This window comes from Gopherus evgoodei, chromosome 3 (genome assembly GCF_007399415.2).
Source record: "Gopherus evgoodei ecotype Sinaloan lineage chromosome 3, rGopEvg1_v1.p, whole genome shotgun sequence".
Lineage (NCBI taxonomy): Eukaryota > Metazoa > Chordata > Testudines > Testudinidae > Gopherus > Gopherus evgoodei.
In genome coordinates, this window is record NC_044324.1 from 145,867,096 (window position 1) to 145,890,093 (window position 22,998).

The following is a 22,998-nucleotide window of genomic DNA, read 5'->3' on the forward strand; positions in this document are numbered from 1 at the left end:
AGCAAGCGACTAAAGGACACTGTTATCTGATGGCATATATTAAGGGACGTATGGGATCCACCTTAGTTCCTACTGAATATGTGCCCACATCACATTGAGCGTCCTGATGGCATTTTCAGAGACTCTAAGGATTACATGGGCTAAACCTTGCATTGTTAGAAACTGTTCCCCAAAAGTAAAGGTGCAGTGCACTGTGGTTAAAGTGATCAGGAATGGTGGTGGAAGTCTGTGCATGTTCTCTGTTAAAAATATATTTCAGTTTTCAGTGATGTCATATAGAGCACCTTTTACAAATATATTAACTTTACAATCAGAAACACTTTAAAAGAGTTTTACCTGATGCAACTGTGAACTCTGTATAAAATTTATTGGAGGTTCACTTTGCTTGCTTTTTAGTCTTAAAATGTTATCAGCATATCCCCAACTCAGAATGGCTGACCACTGGATATCGGTACTGTGCATGCTTCTCACACCTGCAGGAAAGGCATTATATGTTGTGTGTCAAGTATGTTGTCACAGTTTCAGGGTTACTGCACCTCTGCCCCCCCCGCCCTCCAGTCTTCATTGAGGGCACCCACTTAAGTTTTTAGGCTTCCAGCCACCACCTGGTGCAGACATTCAGGTCTCTCTCCCCTTCAGACTGGGGGTTTAAGCTTACATTACCTCTGCACCTCGCTGCAATTTCCCAGCAGGTCTGATTGGGATCCAGCACCTGTGGTTAACTCTCCAGGGGCTAAAGCAGTGTACACCAGCTACCAAACAGCTTTCACAAAGCAAACTGCATTTATATGCTTAGGGCAAAAGCATTACAGAAAAAATAAAACAATCAAAAAAGCTAGACACATACTAAAAGCTTACCAGAGGTCATCCCAACTCCTGCATAGGGCTCTGGTAGGTGCCAGTCTTTCAAACCACATAAATGGGTTTGCTCCCTTGGTCCCAAGTTCCTGTCAGCTTTTAGATGGATCAGGAACCAGAACCCAACTGGACAGGCAGCTGTTTCTTTAAACAGCTCAGGCCATTATTTTCCATCTCTGAGAACAGGTATCACCAGTCAATGGCCCTCTCCTCAGGGTGTAGCTTAAAATATCTGGATTTTTGCATAATGGGGGTTTGGAATTTACATTAACCACTTGCCAGGGATTCCCCAGGAAAACCATTTAAACACTTATTGTCCCAAAATTCATGTCTGGTAGGCACATTTCAACATAGTCATCTGAACTCCTTACACTTCCCAGGTCTCTCAATGTCACGTGTGATTACATAATCAAGCATTTTGGCAGCTATAGGCAACATGCATCTTGCTTTATTAGGCTAATATACAATGACCAAAGTTTTTAAAAATGGGTGTCTCCAATTAGGCTCCTACATCCATCTTTAGGCTCCTTCATTGACATTTTCCAAAGTCTGCCATTTTGACAAAAAGTTTTCATTGACTGAATTTGGAGGGAAAAAAAAAGAATGTTTGTGAATATTTTTGTGAAAATTAGGTGCTATTTTTGACCACTTCTACTTGCTTCCCTGGGAAATCGCTGAGAATGCAACATTTCCGAAAGAGAGGCAACTTATTTTAGGTGCCTGTGGACTTCAGAGCCTAATTTGGTTCTTATTGTTGAAAATCCTGGCCAGTAAAATGCTTTGTACATATATCAATAGGCTTTAATTCCATTGAGTTAACCTGACAACAAAGCCTTCTGCCTTACAGTTCTACTTCTGTTTCCCTTACTCATCCTCCATTCCATCCTCCAACAACTATTCCTTCACTTCTCCCTCCTGCTGCTCTTCTACTCATCTACTTGTTCACCAACACTCTGCCCCTCTGGATACTTTGGCAAAGAAAGTTACCTGCCTTTCCCTAACTGTTGTTCTTCGAGAGGTGTTGCACATGTCCATTCCACTCATAGGTACTGACTCCATGGGTATTCCAGGGCTGGAGCACCCATGGAAAAAAATTATTGGGTGCTTAGCACCCACTGATGGCCAAGCTCCCGCTCCCTCCTGCCAGAAGCCTTGCTGATCAACAGAAGGGGCAGAGCGGAGGTAGAAAGGGGCGGAGCGGGGTCTTGGGGAAGAAGGTGGGTGGGGACACCTGTGATTCCATGCTATGTGAGCACATGCCCAGGGCACTTTTGTCTGAGATTTTTTCCCTAAGCAGTACCGACTGGGGCTGCTTGAATGCCCTCTGCTGCCATGCACCACTGCATGCAGGTATACAGGGTGGAACCACTACCGACCCACCTCAGTTTTTTCTTACTTGAAAGGCTCTGATAGAGAGGAGGAGAGTGGGTAGTAGAATGAACATGTGCAACACATCATCTCGAAGATCAACTATTATGGAAAGGTAGATAACAGTTTCTTCAAGTGATTGCACATATCCATTCCACTGTACGGGACCCACAAACAGATCTATCTGGAAGTGGGCCCAAAGTCTATTTGAACAGTGATTGTAGAACAGCAAGCCCAAATCTGGCATCATTCCTGGAATGAATGGCTATAGCAGTGGTTCCCAAACTTTTCGTCTGGCGGGTGCCAGACGAAGGACCATGGCGGCGGTCAAGCATCCACCGAAATGCCGCCGAATTTCGGCAGCATTTTGGTGGCGACGACTCTCAAGGACATCGCTTGTCGATGGATGTTTGACCGCCGGCCAAGATGCAGACACAGCATTTAGATGCGCCGCGTTGGGGACCCCTGGGCTATAGTATAATGAGAAGCAAAGGTGCGTGGACAACCAAGTTGTTGTTTTGCAAATGTCAGGAATAGGAACTTGTGCCCAGAAAGTCACAGAAGCTTAAGAGGAAACCAGGTGTCCACCACCACAACGAACAATTGTGAACATGACATCTAAACAATTTAGTCCAGCCCAGGGAAAAACACTACAGCTCTTCTGATGTCTAAAAATGGTGGAGCTTCTCTTCATCTCTGTGAGTATGAGGTTTTGGGAAGAATGGTGGCGAACAGATTGCCTGATAAATGTGAAAGTTGTAAACTATCTTTTTCAGGAATTTTGGGCAAGGGTGAAGATAAACCTTGTCCTTACAGAAGGCTATATAGGGAGCTACCAGAGTTCTCAACTTTTTAATGGAGCAATGAGGGAAGAACTTACAGTAGCAAAGCTATAATTGCTCCAACAACCATCATTGGTGGCAAGAAGGAACTGAGGAAATTTGGGGGCAGCTCTTCCCTTTATATCGGCACACAGTGCCATACAGCAGAGGGTGTTCATGTCCCCTGACAGGTACTGCTCTGGGTGGGGGGGGGGGGAGGGAGGAAGAGGAATCTCCAACAACCATGCGCTCGGCACACACTCAGCTACAGTAGAAAGGACATATACAATCACTTGAACAATTGTGGGTTTCTAGAGTTCTGATATATTAAAAACACCAAGTTAAGTTATTTTAACAAAAATACCAAACTAGTTGATAAGAATTCTTGAAATCCAGCACCTTTATTAAAAATTTACTTAATTCTATTTACAATCCTTGGCAAAATAAGATTGCAAACTTGAGCACTCTGCTAGAGTATTTCAGTGGCAGTATAAAAATCTAGCGCGATTATGATTGGGCAACTAGTTAAGTTTTTCCAGTGTACAGGGTAAACATGAAACTGATTTCTGGGGCTTCCTTACCTTGCTCTTTGCTGTATACCATCAAAAGGCAGAACTTTTGCGACAAACCACAGATGGCCCTAGTTGGCAGAGCCTGCAGAGAGCCAAACCTTTCTCCATGTGGCTGGCTGAAGCAAACAACTGGATCTGGAGCACTTGGGGAACCTACATATTCCCCCCACTTTAAACCTTTTATCCAAGGCAAAGGACTCTAGAACAAAGACAAATAAAACGCCAATTAAAATAGTCAGTGTAACAGAGCAATGTTATTTCATATGAGGGAAAAGTGCATTATAAATAAGACTCCTATAAATGATCCTAGTCTTGTGGTGCTTTATATGACAGGGTCTATACTTTAGTTATAAAGAAAAATAAAATTATGGAAAAAGGCAATTTAATGTCATATGCAAGATAGTAGTTTCAAGTGAGTTCTGTTTATTCAGAGACACAAGGTGGGTGAGAATAGCTTTGATTGTGCCAACTTATTATTCAGTCAGTTTTTATGGGCTTGACTAGAAAACTGTTACTTGAACCCTGCAAGTTACCAAAGTAAGGTGAAACATCAGTTTTCCATTTCTATAAACATGGGCCAAATTCCCAATTAGGTTTTAGAGAAAAGTGTCTGAAGTGAAGGAGGCATTTTCCCACAAAGAATACTAAACTAGACAAAATGTTGATACAGATTGTCCACCACCCCATATTTCAACACTGGACCAAGAATTTACCTTTCAAGGCATGTAACTAGCCAGCCAGCAAACAAACATTTAAGTGCAGTGCAAGTACAGGCACTCTTTGCTTCAAGAAAGACTAGTGCAAATTTATTCTACTTTTTAATATATCAATTAAAAATTAAAATATATTACAATGTAATTTTGCATTACTTCACTAATATAGATTTTCCCCATAGTATAGCATTAACAATGAGGTGCAATATAGGGATTAGAATGCTCTAAAGCATTCTATATTGACAAAGACCAGACAGCTGACATGGTGGACTATACTGATCTAAGAATTATATTCAGTGCCTCCTGCACAATAAGCTTATCTCAACGGTCCTGAATGTATTGGTCTCTCTCACATTTCAGTACATTTATAGCTCCAAAAGAGTCATTCTGAGCCCTGATATTTTTAAGTTTAAAATTATATTTTATGGGTACTTAAAGTCACTTGTATACACTAAAATGGACAGATTGGATTTTTTTTAAATGGTTACTGGCAGAAACCAGAAAGTAATTCATTTGATAACCTTGTTCGATACAGAAACAAAACTAATTTGCAACTTTCACATGCGTATTTACACATGGAAATTAGAGTGGTTGTATTTCCATTAGTTCTTCCTAAATTTCAAGGGTGAGAAGAATGATAATGAGGTTGTACTGAAAAATACTGACTCAAAAAAGACAAAATTATCCTACAACAACAGAAGAACTGCTTAAAAACTTCTTTACTTCACTTTCCTTACTGACAAATATCAGATGGAAAAGTTTATTTTTCTTCTGCCCTAAATTTTGCAAAAGGTCTGAAGCAAAATGTCTTGAAGCTCATAGTCTACAGTTACAGATATTTACTAACCACAACACTTCCTACAGAAAGACACACGGGCATATACTGAAACAGATTTGCCTCAGGCATGACAGTCTATTTGGTGCTGTGTGGAGCAGAAAAAGCTCTTCCTTCCATTGTGCAGAGAGAGAAGGAGAAAAACTATTCCAGCCCAGCACCTTCCGCCCCCCACCTCCATCCCCTATAGAGTCTGGGAGTAGAGTCAGCAAGGACAGAAATTCACTGCTAGATAGTTCCTCCAGAAGCTTGGGCACCAAGTCATTGAGCCAGTTCTGCTCTGATCCACATAATCATTAAATGTCTTAAATGTGCAGAGGATATACTGCTAATGTTTTTCATTAATACTTTGTAAGTGCAGCCGTTTTGCTTAATTATTCAGATGTGTACATCAGGGCGCAGTAATTACAGCCTATGAATGCTAACTGAGCAATCTTGTGAATCAAATTACATACTGGATATACTATTTCTTTAGCGTGCTCCCTGGTTTCTCTGAAAGCAAACTGCACTAATAACCCCATGGCAGCAGGAAGTTCTCCTTCTATTGTGAGCCTGGATCCGGGTCTGCTGACATGCGCTGTGTGGAACAATTGACGAGGGGTTTGTCCATATGTTTTTATCATTGTTTCCAGGGCTCTTCTTTGAACTGGATCCTCAACAGCAGAAACATCCATCCCAAAGTAGGTCTAAAATGTAAAACAGCAAACACAAAATCTAAGTAAAGTTATCTATGAAAAAAGTTTATCAACTAAAACGGCACAAGCTTAGAGCCAGAGTCTTCAGCCCCTCTGTAACTGACTTCTGGATGCAAGAGAATTGCAGGTTCTAAAGTGTTAAGCAAAACCATTATGAATCAAGAGGACTATATGATTGACACTTAAAAACTCTATTTTACCATGAGCAATTAAATTACAGTGGTGAAACCCATAAGTGAGAGCCTGGCTGGACAAAGTCAGGCTGCTGCACTGCTAAAATGTAAGCCTTTCAAGGAATGCATTTTGAGACCTGAAAATGTACAATTTAGGAATTCTTTTGAAATTGACACGTCCTGAGTCATCTTGTTCTCCTTTCACCACTGTCCTGAGTAAATCCAGAGGCTTAACCAGTTCTGTGATCCAAAGTCAAAGCCACTGCGGGGGTTTAAGCTTACATGGGACATTAATTGGGTAGCAGGTGAGTACAGTAAGGAACACAAATTATGATTGTGGAGGAGGGAATAGTACAAATGTTGTGCTCTCTAATCAGACACTTCACTTATCTCTGTTGCAGCCTTCGTTACAATCTGCCAAAGTGAAAGGCTTCTTTTTGATGGAAGAGGAAACAAAAATACTGCATTTCTAGATATTATTGCAAACGACGACTAATTGCCCCATAGGCGTAAGTAGATATACATTGTGTGACAATTCCCTGCCTAGCTCTAGCCCAAGAAAAATGGTTTAAAATGTCACAAAACCTGAGATTTTACCAATTCTTCATTTAAATATTCAGTCTTTCCCTGTTCTTTGATAGTTAGCTATTTCAAGGGAATTTGCCTACAGCTGGATGTTTTCCAAGCAATCGGTCAAACCATCTCAGAGATCAAATAATTGTATACTATCAACAGATTACTTGACAAAAAGATACTTACAGCAGGATGGAAGACATTGATAGCTTGAACTGAAGCCTTGCCCTTTTGTTTATACCCAAACACTAAATCAATCCAGTTACAGATTGTCTGGGAAACATGGTCAGACTCTAAAGCCTGACGATGAATCAGGATGAAGAGACGGGGATCATTACGAGCCCATGGGGGGAGATTCACATGGTTTACTCTTTCACCATTTTGACGCAGTCCAAAATCAAAACCTAGAAATGTAAAGAGGAGGGTTTATATGGTTTTATTATTTACTATTTATATTACTGTAGCACCTAGGAGCCCCAGTCATGAATGAGGACTATGGTGCTAGGTGCTGTACAAACACAAAAAAAAAGACAGTCCCAGCTCTACAGACAGATGGGGTAGTACAAGAAAACAGAGACAATATTTATCAGCAGATAGGCAGTGGTCTCAGCACACCAGCAGCCTAACAGTTCTTTTTTTAATATGCATCACGGAGAAGGGAAATTTATGAGGAGCTCCACCCAAGCATGAGGGGCAACATGGCAGAAAGCACAATTTTAGGATTTCAATTACAGCAACAGCAACAAAAGGGAGGTCTTTGCAAGAGTTCTAGGTGTCCTCACACTTGCTCATTCCTACAATAGTATAATGAACCCAGCAGTGTTAAAAAACATTCAGATATGAACAAGGTAATTTGAATCAGCAAGTAACTAAGCTACATAAATAAATAAGCAGCTTCTTTCTGCCTCCCACAGTGCCACTACCTCCAGGAATCTTCTCCAAAAACCTCATAAAAGAAGTGTTTTCTGTAGGATACCCAGAAAGTCCCCAAAATTTTGGTTGATCTATATTTAAAAAGAAATCTGCACCCATTTCACCCTGAGCAGCAATTTCAAAAGCCTTGTGACTCTATAGGCCTTTTCTGAATCTCTGCAGGGAAGCGTGCTTAAACACTGTTCTTGCTGGAAAAAATTGTTAACATGCTTCTGAACCCCAGTGTAGAAATGATCTAACTATATTATAGAACTGTATACAGTAAGTGGACTGGCAATATCCATGTGGAAAGCCATGTGATAAATTGAATAACCATGTACCTTAGTCTCACATGCACTCTGTACACTATATCCACTGGGACTACTAGCATTCCAATTCTCTTAGCAGCTTCAACAGATGGTACTTTTTGTCGGGGGGTGGGCAAGGGGAGGAGCACAAACCTTTCAAAATATCTGATATCCCCACTGTACAACAGCCCTACCTGAAGTCCAGAATGGGCAATACTCAGCACTAACACTGCTTCTTGCTGTAGTCACTGAAAGTCTGATCTCTCTACTTGAAGTCTTCTACTGACTCAGTAAAAACACTTCCTTCACCATCCTCCATCACTGATCCTTTCCATTCCATTCTCGATGGTCAGTCGCTCCTTCACATTCACCCGTCACTACCACCTAACTCCACTACTTAAACTTAAATTATAACAAGGAAACACAAATAAAGGCTCAATCTTACAAAATACTGAACACTACTGTGAGATGCTGTGTGCCCTCAACTCCCAAAGGCTTTATTGGGAATTGTTGGCACCCAGCACCATATTGGATCTAGTCACAAGTCCCTGGAGGACAGCATGAGGACAGTAAACTCTCTCAAAACAACTGACAGATTGTCAGAGCCTCCTGGGGAAACCCTAAAATGTAACTAGCTGAAAAAAGTAAACGGATTTATTAGAAGCACAATACTCTCAATGGAAAGGAGCAGATGCTCTTTCAGTTATAAGAAACAGATTTTAAAATTTCTACGTTTACCAAACATCCTTGTCTGGATTAACTTTTATGGTTTTCCTGAAATCAAGAAAGATTATGGCAGTACATCTCATGAGCATGAAGTCTGGGCTTGCAGAACTAACAAAAGTGGCAACAGTAGAGTCCATCTTAAGCCTCTGTGACTAAAGATTCAAGATCTGGACCTGCCAGGTTTCCCCTTCACAATCTATTTAAAAACATGGGGGGAAAAAAACCTGATCATAACATGGAATTATCAGTTTCAACCCAGAGGCCCAATCCTTGTGCCTTTTTAGAGATCATTTTGGCACTATTTCGTATACCTTCTCTGTTAACTAAAAACTCTGGAAGATAGAAAAATTCTGGGATAAGCTCCTTCACGTCAGTCATAGATTCATAGGAGGAGAGGCGCCAAGTTGTGTGGGTAGAATGAAAGGTTCTGTCTGGGATGTCAAAACTTTGATCTGCAAAGAAAAAAATGAAACTGAGTTTATTACCTTGATAAGAGAAAAAAACAAACAACAACAATTGCAGGTTGGTTACCTCAAAAAGTTCAAGTTCACCAACTTTGCTCGGCTGAGGCCTGAACATTTAGATCCCAATTGCTACATGAGAGATCTAGAGTTAAAAGCCATAGAGAGCAGATTTTTTTCTAAGAGATCATAGAAGATGTACAGACATTTTTAGAAGATGTAGAGTTTTGTGAGCTGCACAAAGAGTTCATGTACTACAGGTTCTCTTTATGAAAGCCACAAAAAGGGTCCACTGTCAAGGTAGGTCAGATTTCTAAATTTACTACACTGAATAATTTCATTTCATTTTTCATTCATCATTTTTAACAAAATTAATCTTACCTTGATAAGCTAAGAACATTTTAGTGAAAGGAGGCATTCTAACTAGAAAGTGAAGTACAGTTCCACTGTTGGAGTAATGAGATCCATAGTGATAAGGCTGCACAGGAGGCATTGGGTCATCCTCTCTAGCTCCTTTGCGGTACTCCTCTTCCAAATACTAGAAGAGAAAGAACAGGTAAAGCATGGGTGTTATATCTTATCCAACATGCTACTTAAAAGCTATGTTGCTAGGATACTATACTAAGAGATGCATCCTTCCAGCACTTCACTGGTGCTTTCTATCCCAGACAATGTCTGAAGAATTTAAGCTCTCATTTAGAAGAAAGGGCCTCACCTGGTGGTTCCCCCCCTCCCCCTAGTTGTAAAAATGGCTGCTGTCTGAAGTAATTAGTTATTCATTTTTACCACACAATATTTTTCTGGAAGAGACCATTCCAATAACTGTTTCCAGTGCTTCAGGTTACACCTTTCAAAACATTAACCATGGTTTTTGGAAATTGTACTAACCATGGTTTGTCCTATTCTACCTCTGCAGTTAATTCTGTTCAACACTAATTCAGCTGCACCTATTGGTTTAATCTTTTTTCAGAAATAGGTAGCTTCTATAGTGTGGACCAGGTGCCACTTGACCTTTACAAAAAGGTATAACTTGCAGGAAAGAGACATAATCCTGACTCTCATCCAAAAACTTATCATCGTTAGGGGTGGCAAATTTAAAGGGATAGTAAATATGAGTTTTTGTAGCAAAAGCTGCAGAAAAATCAGATTGAAGACATTTTCAGATGTGCCAAAGTGACTCAGGAGCCAACATCTTATATTCAAAAGAGGACTTGGGGCTAGATTTACAAAGATATTTAGACAGAGATGCAGATACATATATCTTTGAAAAATCTCAGTAGGTGCCTAAGTGAGTTTTATCCTAAATCAGTTTGGAACTGCCACTGAAAATATGGATGTCAGGTTCACTATACTAGAAACCCATCACTCACCTACTTGAGTCCATACAGCAATCTAGTAATAAAGAATTGACATCACTATGGCAATGTACTGACAATCTGCTAGATCATTTTACATAAATATTGAATGAAGAGGAAACAGTGCCATACATTGATGGTTTCCATCAAAAAATTTCATTTTAAAGACATCAATTCAACCACAAATGACAGTGCATATGCACACTTAAGCTTTTAAGCAGCAGACCACCTGACTTTCACAATATATTGCTTTAGTTATAAATACTGTTCTTGCTGTACAGGAACACTGTGGTGTCAATGTGAGTTTTTTACACTAAACTTAAAATCAAAACAAGTTCATACACAGACTTTTGTCAAAGCACACTCCAGATCCTGAAGCAAATCTAAATGAAAGGCCCATGTGTAAATGCTTTCCAGCCCCATCAAGTCATTCGCTATGGACTTTAATGGTGGAGGCCAGGAACAAGATACATTTGTTGACATGGTCACTATGACTGCACCTCATATTCATCATAGTATTATAATATGGTTATGGCATAATTATGATGCATTTTGTGCAAGATAAGTCATATGAGGTGTCATTGGAAACGTTACGATTTGCTGAATAAGATTATCCTATTTGTCCGCATGCATCATTTTTGTATCTGAAGTTATAAACACTATGTATCTGTAATTCAAATGTAATTACGCATGGGTAACACCCACTAGGCAAGATGCTTTCAGTCTAGATAGCTGGTTGGGAAGGGACTATTCAGGGCAATGAGCCATTAGGGAAAACAACAGGCCTTAGGAGATGCTTATCTCACCCCTCCCCTCCACCCACACCCCCAACCCGGTAAGCCTTCCTGAGAATGCTCCAGACAGCCTGTAAGTAATGGCTGCTATGACTCTACAAGGACATGCGACCAAGCCACATGATTCTAGACTCCATCTTGGAATGTCAGTATTTTTCCACAGACCAGTCTGGAACCAAGTTTTGAAACAAAGGGCTCTCGTCATATGCTAAAGCTATATAAGGCAGGGAGTGGCATCATCTGTTGTTCTTCACTCCACACAAAGGAAGACACCTGGAAACACCTGAGGAACAAAGACTAAACTGGAAGGTGTGCTGGACCAAGGCTAGATGGATTTCTAGCCTGTGTAAGACAGACCTGGCGATTCCAAGCTGTAAAGCAAGTGCAGCTTGTCCCATAAGAATCTGCAGCCCGCCTGTATTATCAGCCAGGATGAGAATTTGCTAGTTCATATCCTATCTTTCTAGTATCTTAGACTTAAGTTTGTGGGTTTTTTTTTATTTACTACATAATCTGCTTTGATCTGTTTGCTATCACTTAAAAATCTCTCTTTTGTAGTTAATAAGTTTATTTTATGTTTTAATCCAAACCAGTGAGCTTTGACTGGAGTGCTTGTGGAAACTCTCTGCTTGTTTACCACAAGTGTACATTGTTCTCTTCACACTGAGGGAGAGGCAGACTGGGTATTAAACCCATACACTGGCCAGATTTGACCAAGGCAGGACAGTACTGCTCTGGGGTCTTAGGCTGGGAAGCTGGTGGTTAGAGAGCCTGTGTGTAACTGCAGGTGGGTATGACCCTATCTATGTGAATACTGGTGAAAGTGCAGGCTGGAGGACTTTGCAGCTTGTCACAGTACCACAGTGTGAGAGGGAGCCCAGGCTGGTGGGTCAGAGGGCTCAGTTCCAGGTGGCACGCCGGGGGAAGGGGGAGAGAGAAAACCAGTCAGTCATCATAAACAAACACTTGGTAGCAACAGCAGGCAGCACTAATGGAATACTAATTCTACCCTATACGATCAGATCTATTTTCAAACTAGATTAGCTATCTCATAGAACTGGAAGGGATCCTGAAAGGTCATTGAGTCCAGTCCCCTGCTTTCACTAGCAGGACCAAGTACTGATTTTGGCCCAGATCCCTAAGTGGGCCCCTCAAGGACTGAACTCACAACCCTGGGTTTAGCAGGCCAGTGCTAAAACCACTGAGCTATCCTTCCCCCCTAGATTGATGTCAGGAGCTGAGGAAATACTTTTATCAATTAAACTAACTGCACAAAATCTTTAAATGACCCTTGATGTTTGAAGGCAAACATAACTGTTGTGTTGCATACTAGAAAAAACCCAGACGTACAATATAATTTTTTAGACCACAAAATGCAAGGCAATTTAGAGAGATATATTTCTTCAGCTTCTTTGGTTAACTTCATATGTATTTATCTGGTTGGTCATGAATTTAAACCCCAACATACATCACATTGTTTTGGTTTTAGATAACAGAATAAAACACATTATAGAAAATGAGAGTTTCAGATACCTTGTAAGTATCCACATATCGATCTTCCTTCTCTTTAGACTGTACAGCTATGGGTTTGGCTAGATTTCTGTAATAGGAGAAATGTTGACATCTTATTTTCATATGAAATTAGAAAATGCAGTTAAATGTAGATTAACACACAAAGACTGATCTTTTTAGCTAAATTAGATTAAGAAGAGTTAAATATATAAGGACAAATACACAGAAAAATCCTGAGAACAAAGCTCTACATATGAGTTTAGGAAAATAAAAGGACTATAAAAATACATATTCTTAATTTAAAATTGGCCATTTGACGTTAGTGCTAGAGGAATTAAAGTAATTTGTCCACAGAACAGCTATAGTATAGGCAACAGGCAGCATACTCCCCATTCTGCACCCACCAACATGCTTCAGTCCCGATTTGTGGAATCCCTTTAAGAGTAATGCTTTGTCTACTGTGGCAAAGCACCTCCTCTGTCGCTAGAATTAGTACTTCCCCCACAAATCAGGCCCACTCTGGCCAGTGTGCGTCTTCCCACTCTGTATTTTCTTATCAGTATTTTCAAGGTAGGCCTCAGTTCAGGCCCAAGAAATAGGGTTGCCAACCAGGGCCAGCTCCAGGGCTTTTGCCCCCCAAGGTGGCAGGTCCTTCCCTCCAAGAGGGACCCGCAGCTGAATTGCTGCTGAAGAGCCCAACCTGCTGCCTCTTCCCCTTGGCCACCCCAAGCACCTACTTGCTGAGCTGGTGCTTGGAGCTGGCCCTGTTGCCAACACTCCAGGATTGGCCCAGAATTTCTGAAATTGGCATCAATCTCCCAGTGACTACTGAAAGCAATCCAGGAGATTTTAATAGGATATTTTAAGAAAATGACATGATGTCATGTTGGGGGAAGAAAAGAATCTCCCGGAATAGCTTCAGTCAGAGTTGGGAACCCTACCAAGGAGGGTTCCTCTAGCTAACAAAAGAAAACCTATTTACAAACACAAAGGGGGGGTACCTTTCCCTGGCCCCTTGCTGTGGGGGGTGCTGGGGTGGGGTGCTGTCCTGTTGTTGGCCCCAGAGGCACTCAGCTTTGGTTGTTTTCCCTGTAAGGAGGAGAGCAGCTTCTCACCCTGGAGAAGCCTATCTCACTGTAGCCACTAGTCCTACAGCAGCTTGTCTCTCCTCCCCATCTCTCATTAGGGAGGCATTTTTAAAAAGGTGTAAGGAAGCCCTTAATTGGGCTCAGGTATCCCTAACTGACCTGAGGTAACTCTTTCTCAGGTTTATAGGAAAAAATGACCTCTCTCATTCTAAGGCTAACATACCAACAGGATCACTCCTCTTCCTCAATACTAAGTGGCAGGATCTATTGCCACCTGTTCAGGGTGACGAACCCCGGTGGGCCAGTCTGCATTCTGCCTTGGCCCCACAGCCCACTGGGGATATTAGTTGACAGCTCCTTCATGGAGCTGTGAGCACAGGCACTGTCGCGGTTCACCCTCATCACAGATGTCTGTCCCCTTTGTGACATGAGGAAGACCCTGGCCTATCTTGGGTGCGCCAGGTTGCAGCCCCTTTTCCAGCTCCTCCTGGACGTACTTTTGTGGTTCTGGCTGCAATTCTGCTCTAGGGTGACCAGATGTTAAGGGGAAAATATCAGGACCACTGTGGGGGGGGTTAGAGGGGGGAGGAAGGGCATGTTTTTGTGTTTATTTTGTTTTTTAAATACTCAACCGTGCAGGAGTTCGGCAGCAATTCAGCGAAGAGCCCTTCAGTCACGAATGGTCTTCGGTGGAGGTTAATACACCTTGCCGCCAAAGACAGAAGCACCCGCCACTGACATACTGCCAAAGACCATCCGCGATTGAAGGACTCTCCATCAAATTGCTGCCGAAGACCAGGAAATAAAATATCAGAACAAATGGCGTCCCGACCATACTCTGGTCAGGACATTTGGTCACCCTATTCTGCTCCCAGCTTCTAATTTATGCACACCCCATTCGTGGCCCCTGCTCATCAACCTCCTCCTAGCAATGGCCAAAGTGGCCATCTGTAACACCAGGAAGAGGATGCTAGCTGAGGGAGTGCTCTGCAACTGCAGTGCCTATTTCTGTTCCTCTCTCCATTCACATATCCGGGCAGAGTTCCGCTGGCTCCCTTGACATCTGAGGAGCAGTGGGCACTGTCTGGGGTGCTCTAGTCAGTGTTCTCTTCAGGTTCCCTGATTCTGACCCTTTGACATTCACACTTGTCCTTGTTTACTGTTCCATTGTCCCCAGTAGAGTCCCAAGCTCAATAGTTCCTGCCCTTAGGCTTGGGAGGAGCCTTTAGCTATGGGTGGGCTTGTGACCGCCCACTTCCCAGAACCCAACAGGACTACTCCTCTTGCAGCTGCCTAACCTGCCTCTCACACTACACACAAGAGCTGCACCAACTTCACTAAAATCCATTAAAAAAAATCTATGCAGTTCAGATTGTGTTTGTGTGGACACCCTTTAGTCTATTTACAACTAGCTGATACAGATTTACCTTTGGTAACTGGCAAGTTGCTCATATAGCATAATTCCGGTTTTGGTTATGTTTTGCTAAATTATCAGGAGATCTTTGGTTATAGGCTGTTTTTTTGTTTGTTTTTTAAGACAAAGGAATGTATATCTGGAAGTGCAAGACAGCAAGTACTGAGTGAGACCTGCCAACTACTGTGAATATAAAAATGTTGGTAACAGGTATGCTATTCAAATTGACTAGATAAGCCACCTACCAATTGTTAAAGGTCATTCAAACACCATTAGACCAGATGTGTTTCCTAGCAATCTTCCTAATTAAGTCTTGGTTTATCAGGGTGATCATAAGTGAGTTTTACTGAAATAACCAGTTTAATATGCTATTTGGAAAGGAGTAATTTCAAAGATTTCATGTTACCTATAAACAGATGGATCATTTAGGTCCAGTGTTTCGCTGGTGTAGTCAGAAAGTATAAAGGGAAATACTGGATACTGCATGAGATCATTGAAGGAACGGCCAGCATGTTTGTTTAAATGAGTCAGGTATTCAAAGTTGGTAATCTGTCCTGTGTACCACAGGTGGGTCAAAGCAGTAATGTTCCCATACTCCAAAAGATTAGGCAGGTTGTTCATTAAGATGTTGTGGTACACATCATCACGGACCTAAAAAGATTATTGTAGTTTTAATCAAGCAACACATTTAAACTGTCATCAACTAAGTGTCCTCCTACAGTATGCAAGATTCTCTCATTTACAAGGTTCTAAGGTCTGAGAAGATCAGAACAATGTGATAAGAAGTCACATCATTAAGATATTGAATTGGTTTAGTCCTATATTTTTAAAACATACCTGTGATACATATCATGTCTATCAAAAAGCCTGGCTGAGCCCTTAACTCATATCAGCTTCCAGAAATATCTAAGAATTCAAATAAGCTTAGCCATAGTTTATCTTAATGTATTCCATGAAAAGACACATTATGTACTGAAAAAATTACAAAAAATATCTTTATATACATATTATATATTACCATACATTAATACCACACTGTTACCTTTGTGTTGTCAAAAGCTAAGAGTAAAGTTCTGCCATTTGTTAAAAATATTTCCACAGCATTGTCTCTTAATTGCCACCATCTCTTATGAACTTCCTTGATTTCTTCATATGTCCAAGAAAATGATGCTGGTTCAGTTTCTCCGTGAAAACTCTGAAGAACATACAGTAGATTGATAGAGAAAATGTTTTGCTCAGTAGCCTTTAAAATTAGCCCTATTTGCATTTATTTATACTGCATACTGTAAACTAATGCTCTATGGGTAGTAATTTACTTTAAACTTTGGGCTGTACTTTTGAAAATCTTAATTCTTTGTCTAGTGGAGAAACGCAGCTTAAATTAAGTTGTTTACCAAACACTTTCTATAATGAAAACTATTTAATAGATCTTTTGTTTTTAATCTGTTTCACCCCTATGTCAATACAAGACACTGTTAGGGATCATAAAAATTAGCGCAATCAAATGTCACTGAAGGGTAATAAAAACAAAGCTTTTTTTTTTTTTTTAAACACAAGTTTCACCTTTCAATAGATAAGCATATTCTGATCTCTAATTCTGGGGTTGTGGTCTATGACTAAGGCTCCTAGGCACTACCGTAATATATAAACAAAATCTGATATTTATTTACACACACACACACACACACACACACACACACACACACACACACACACACACACACACACACAAACAAAAAGACTGGTAGAATTGGGAATTATATAGTCTCTTTATTCTATAATGGAAGTTATCAGCCTTACTCAGGGCATTTGTATGTTATTGCGGAAATGTTGGCAGATAAGCATTTTAAAATTCTCAAATAATCACACACAGAGAACAGTCTATGAATTCAAAACTTTCAGATATCTTAAAATACAAATTAAAATTAATATTATGGTGATTTTAAATGATAAAGCACCAAAGTTATTCTCGGTTCTAGTTTAGAGAATTTAGAAAAATGTGTGATCTGTGAAAAACTTCAGCTCATACTCACAGAACTTTCTATTGTGTCAGAAGCATTGTCTTCAACGAAATACATTCCATATTTGCCTGCAGAGAGGAATATTTATACAAAAGGCGACTGTTACTAATTTGTCTTTACTTTTAACATCTATAAAATGATTATACATGGATGTTTAAAGCACTAACGATGCTGTTCATAATAGTAAGCAAAAAGCACAGCACTTAAGAATCACAGAATCATAGAATATTAGGGTTGGAAGAGACCTCAGGAGGTCATCTAGACCAATCCCCTGCCTCAAAGCAGGATCAACACCAACTAAATCATCCTAGCCAGGGCTTAGTCAGGCTAGGCCTTAAAACCTCTAAGGCTGGAGATTCCACACCTCCCTAGGTAATCCATTCCAGTGCTTCACCACCCTCTTAGTGAAATAGTGTTTCCTAATATCCAACCTAGACCTCCCCCACTGCAACTTGAGACCATTGCTTCTAGTTCTATCATCTGCCACCACTGATAACAGCCAAACTCCATCCTCTTTGGAACCCCCCCTTCAGGTAGCTGAAGGCGGCTATCAAATCCCCCATCACTCTTCAATGTTGCAGACTAAGTAACCCCAGTTCCCTCAGCCTCTCCTCATAAGTCATGTGCCCCAGCCTCCCTTGGTGGAAATGAAGTTAAGTACTATCCTTCACAAGTATCTAATGACTTAAAGTAACAATAATAAATCCAATGAACACACTGTGAGAACTGTAGGAAAGGAAGGCCATACTGACTAGTTGGGTAAGCAAATGGAACTCCAGTAGCCAGAGTTAAGGTTAGAAGGAGACCACCATATTCTCTAGTCTGTCTTCCGATATATTGCAAACCACTACCACAATAAATGCAGTTACAGTCACATAAGCCAATAATGAATTCAGCCTGGAATGTCTGTGTTAATAAAATTCATATAGACTGTAGGTATGTAAATTAACTAAGACTGAAAAACCATCAAGTGCACAATAGCCATGCAACTCAAAGCAGCAACACAAATAAAATATTCTGTATGTGAGGTAATCTATGACTATTCGTCATCCTCTGTACAATAAGAGGTACAATATGTGGAAAGTAAAGCAACATTTTCGATACACCAAGATACATAGGAACCATATGTCTGGACAAAAATCAGTTGTGTGTTACCTTTAGAAAATGTAATCCATATGTGAACTGACACTGGCAGATCAGGTGCCAGCTCTTGACAAGACTGCAGGCATTAGCTAAGAACTGACAGACTCATAGCTGGAGACTAGACTAGTTCACCTGTACCTCAGTTTCGCTCAGAATAGGTATTAGTCTTACAAGACGTATTTAGTGTTTAGACTCTGAAATGCTTGTAAAATTGCTGCATGCATTAATCTCACTTGTAATGTCGACATTCCATGCTATAAGAAAAATATGTAAATTTTGTCTTATAACTTCATAAATGTTTGCTCTGAACTTGCAAACCCATACACAGTAATTGTCATTCCCCCACCCCACCCATTGAGGAGGACCATCAAAATTTAAGTGAGGCCATTATAAGACAACAGCTTTGTTAATTGTTCCATCCACCCATGGTGAAGTAGGTGCAGAAGGTCTGTGGCTTTGAATGCTGGAAGAGGTAAATGAAAACAAATGTTCACATCAACTCTTTTTCAGTCGCTTTGCTGAACTCTCACAGGGCTAGAGAAACCAAACTGAAGCCAGAGATCCTGAGTCTACCCAGAAAGACACAATGAATTGACAGATCTCTACAACTCTGTCACTCTTACGATTTAGATGCAACTCATTTGTGTATATTCATTGCTTGCTTTAACCTGTAAATAACTATGTTTTTCCTAATTAATAAACCTTTAAATAGTTTATTACAGGATGGCTGCAGAGGCTGTCTTTGGTGTAACATCTAGAGTATCAGCTGATCTGGGTAAGTGACTGGTCTCTTGGGACTGCGAGCAACCTGAATATGATGTGATTTTTTTTATGTAAGTGACCATTTATCACTAAATCCAGTCTACGTGGATGGCAAAATAGACTGGAAAGTCTCAGAGGACTGCCCGTGAATCCATGGTGAGAGACTGTTACAGTGATACAGGAGTTTGCATTTGTTACTGTGTTGGTGAAATCTAATTATAGACCATACCACCATTTTGGAGTATCTGCTCTGTTTTTTGATAGTCTGCCCTGAGATAGGCACTCACAGTTGAGTCACTCCAGACAACTCCAGACCAAACTGACATTTACATGAATAGAATAGATCTAACTACATAATACAGTACTTAGTCCCTGCCATGGGTGCAGGGGACTGGATTAGGTGACCTCTTGAAGTCCCTTCCAGTCCTACGATTGTATTATAAGGTTTTCTCTAACTATTACAGAAGAGAAAGAATTAAAGCTGCTCTTAAACCTTTTTACAAGAACATTTTTAACATTTAGTCATCGAAACTGTTACACTTACCCAATAACAATTCACCAGCTGTCTCTCTAGAAGGTGCTACATTGATGCATCTTCGATTCACTCTGCATATATACAAATAGAAACATTTACTTTGTCATAAAAATTCAGTAGATATCTAAAATTAACAGCCCTCAAATACTACACACTATAACCAAGTAGACTCTTGCTTTTTTTCTGTGACCCCAAGTGTTCAAATCCCAAAGGAATGTGTAAAACTAGTTCTCAGCTCTTTAAGAATCATGAGCAGCTAAATAAAACAGTGATAATGTTCAAACTATGAGAGAAATACCAAGCTCAAATTTTTTATATATATTCACTTGTACAAATTTAGGATTTGTTGCTTTCCGCATGCCGCATCTTTTTTTGATGTTAAGCTAATTTGGTGCTTGTGAAAGGGTGCTGGATTTCCAGCACTGCAAAGTTAAAACCTAGTTATCATTGAATACATATAGTATAGGCAGCGAAAGTGCAGATTTACTCAGCTAGTCAATGAAGGGATGAGAATATAATTCAATCTCCACATCCACACTGCTGGGCTTCTGCTGAAAGCACCAATAAATTACAATTGCAATGCTGATATTTGGAAAATGAACCACAACAAAGGCATTGATCATGGGCCCAATATCACCCAGATGGTAATGTCTCTGGTTGTTAGGCTTTAAAATCCGCAACCTAGACGTGAAAAGCTCTGTAAACCCACTACCATCTCTCAAATTACCCACTCTACTATATTTGCTGTTTTTAATCTATGACAAGCAAGTGAAGAAAGTCTTCTTAAATAAGAATATTTCCTTGTTGGAAAACATTGTATGATCTTATCCCTATTGTTCATTTCATAGTCACCCCTCATGAACAAAGACAAAAAAACAGAAGTTTCCTTTGAGTAAGATTATTTTTCCTAATTTAAAGTTTACCTTATATTCTCACTTGCTGCTTTGTCTTTTACAGTGGAAGAGTGAGAGGAATGCGTTTTGTCTTCAAATAGGTAGACAAAGGGGGTTTGATCACTTCTATTGAAAAAAAAAGAGTAAAATAAAAATTGATTAAAATATTAAACGCTCTAGCTTTGTGAAAGTTTAGTTATCTTAAAGGTGTCATTACCTTCCTGTTTCTGCCTATCTCGGAGCAGGTACTTATTTGGTATAGTTAAATAGCACCTCCGCAAACGGCGCCTCTCTCGGTTTGGGCCTTCTGTTGGATCTAGTTGCCAAGATGTTGGGTAGTAGACAGGATCATACCAGAGTGTTCTGAAAATGAAAGCATTTTAGCATTTTAGAACAACATGACAACATCTCTCTCTCATTTATTCTAATTAATTTTTTAAAAAATTGGTAAATACATAACCATTACAAACAGGCATGAATTTCACAGTGAAACATTGTCAACTCATGTTGCTATAAAATAGAGGACTGGATCCTGCAGTCCCTTAGTCTCATGGGCTGTTCCATGGATTTTAATAGAACTATTCATGAGTAAGTACTGCTGGATTGGTCAGCAAACTGCTTTAAAGTTATCAAGGGAATAAGTAACAGTACTGATGCATAATGTGGTGCTTAGTAAATTAAATTGCTACACTCCAACCTAATACAGCTTGTCCAAAAATAAAAGTACCATCATAATGGAACTCTTAAGTTTGAAACTGCACGTTGTTTGGACCCTTTCCTTTTTGAAAAGGTCTTTTATGCTTTTGTTTCTGCAGTAACAAGATACAGCACTTTTGTTGCCAGTCAAGATTTCTTGAATTGGCTTAATGCATTTGCAACAATAGTGGCTGGAAGATACAGTTTATGCAAAACACTCAAACCAGATCTTTGTATTAGCCCTCCACTTTTACTACTGTACCTTTCCAATGTAGTATAATTTTATGTTGTTCATTGTCCTTCGCCCATTAGGTACACGGATTATACTTGACAAAGAACCAATCTATAAATATTTAAAGATCTAAAAATGTCATTGGATTAATCATGATTAATCACAGTTTTAATCGCACTGTTAAACAATAGAATACCAATTGAAATTTATCAAATATTTGGATTTTTCTCTACTTTTTCAAATACCGTATATACTCATTCATAAGCTGAATTTTTTTTTGGAAAAAAAAGAGAAGCACCAGAGAAAGGGGTTAGCTTATGAACTGGTATAGAGAGGGAGAGGTGGGACACAGCAGAGGCAGCACAGCCAGCAGAGACAGAAGGGAAGAGGCAGGGCCAGTCTCTCTCCACTTCTGGCCACACTGCTCTCCCCAGCCTCCAAAGCAAGCTGCAGCTTCCCGGGGCTGGCAGGGCTGCAGCCGTGCCGCTCGGCCCCACCCCCTAGAACAGACTGTGGCCATGCTGCTCAGCCTGCCAGAGCACACTGTGGCCATGCCGCCCAGCCCAGCCCGCTGGAACATGCTGCAGCCGTGCTGCCCAGCTTGCCAGAGCAGCTCCAGTCAGGTCAGAGAGATCCTCCCTGGCCCTCCCCAGATAAGGTGGGAAGGGATGGGATGGGGAGAGTGTGTGGGGGGGTCCCAGGCTAGGATGGGGTCATGTGGGGGGTGGTCACCGGGGTTACTCCCCTGACTCCCAGCTTCGCCCCCCCCCAAAAAAGTTTCCCCACTAGTTGCTGTCCAGGCCCATCAGGGTAAGCAGCTGGCGCGCCAGAACACTTAGTTTACTTAGGTTGACCTCCACGCCTGCGGACGCTCGAGGTAAACAAACCATCTCGGCCTGCCAGTGGCTTATCCTGATGGCCCAGGAGCCAAAGGTTGCTGACCCCTGAATTAAAAGATCGGCTTATGAATGGGTTATAAAAAATGTCCATTTTTACTTATCCATCTGCGGGGGGGTTGGCTTATAAAAGAACCGGCTTATGATAGAGTATATACAGTACATCGATTTCAACACAGATATTCAACAATATTGCACTGCAAAAATGGCAGACAAAAGAAATAGTATTTTTCAATTCACCTCAGACAAGTACCATAGTACAATCTCTTTATCATGAAAGTGCAATTTACAAATGTAGATTTTGTTACATAACTGCACTCAAAAACAAAACATAAAACTTTAGAACCTGCAAGTCCATTCAGTCCTACTTCTTGTTCAGCCTATCACTAAGAGAAACAAGTTTGTTTACATTTACAGGAGATAATGCTGCCGGCTTCTTATTTACAATGTCACCTGAAAGTGAGAAACAGGTGTTTGCATGGAACTTTGTAGCCAGCACTGCAAGGTATTTACGTGCCAGATATGCTAAACATGCATATTCCCTCATTCTTTGGCCACCATTCCCAGAGGACATGCTTCCATGCCAATGCTCATTAACAAATAATGCGTTAAATAAATTTGTGACTGAACTCCTTGGTAGAG

At 40.6% G+C, this 22,998-nt stretch overlaps 1 protein-coding gene across 1 annotated transcript in view; it reads right to left on the bottom strand.

The window, feature by feature from the left end:
• Positions 1 to 22,998, bottom strand: part of LYST (lysosomal trafficking regulator) — a 167,555-nt gene that overhangs the window by 16,763 nt on the left and 127,794 nt on the right. Inside the window, 14 exon segments of the mRNA XM_030556944.1 lie at positions 337 to 473; positions 3,629 to 3,818; positions 5,623 to 5,853; positions 6,795 to 7,012; positions 8,866 to 9,006; positions 9,397 to 9,553; positions 12,698 to 12,764; positions 15,585 to 15,829; positions 16,221 to 16,373; positions 17,212 to 17,267; positions 19,649 to 19,710; positions 20,563 to 20,638; positions 20,641 to 20,658; positions 20,750 to 20,895. Coding sequence (XP_030412804.1) covers positions 337 to 473; positions 3,629 to 3,818; positions 5,623 to 5,853; positions 6,795 to 7,012; positions 8,866 to 9,006; positions 9,397 to 9,553; positions 12,698 to 12,764; positions 15,585 to 15,829; positions 16,221 to 16,373; positions 17,212 to 17,267; positions 19,649 to 19,710; positions 20,563 to 20,638; positions 20,641 to 20,658; positions 20,750 to 20,895 — 1,897 coding nt within the window.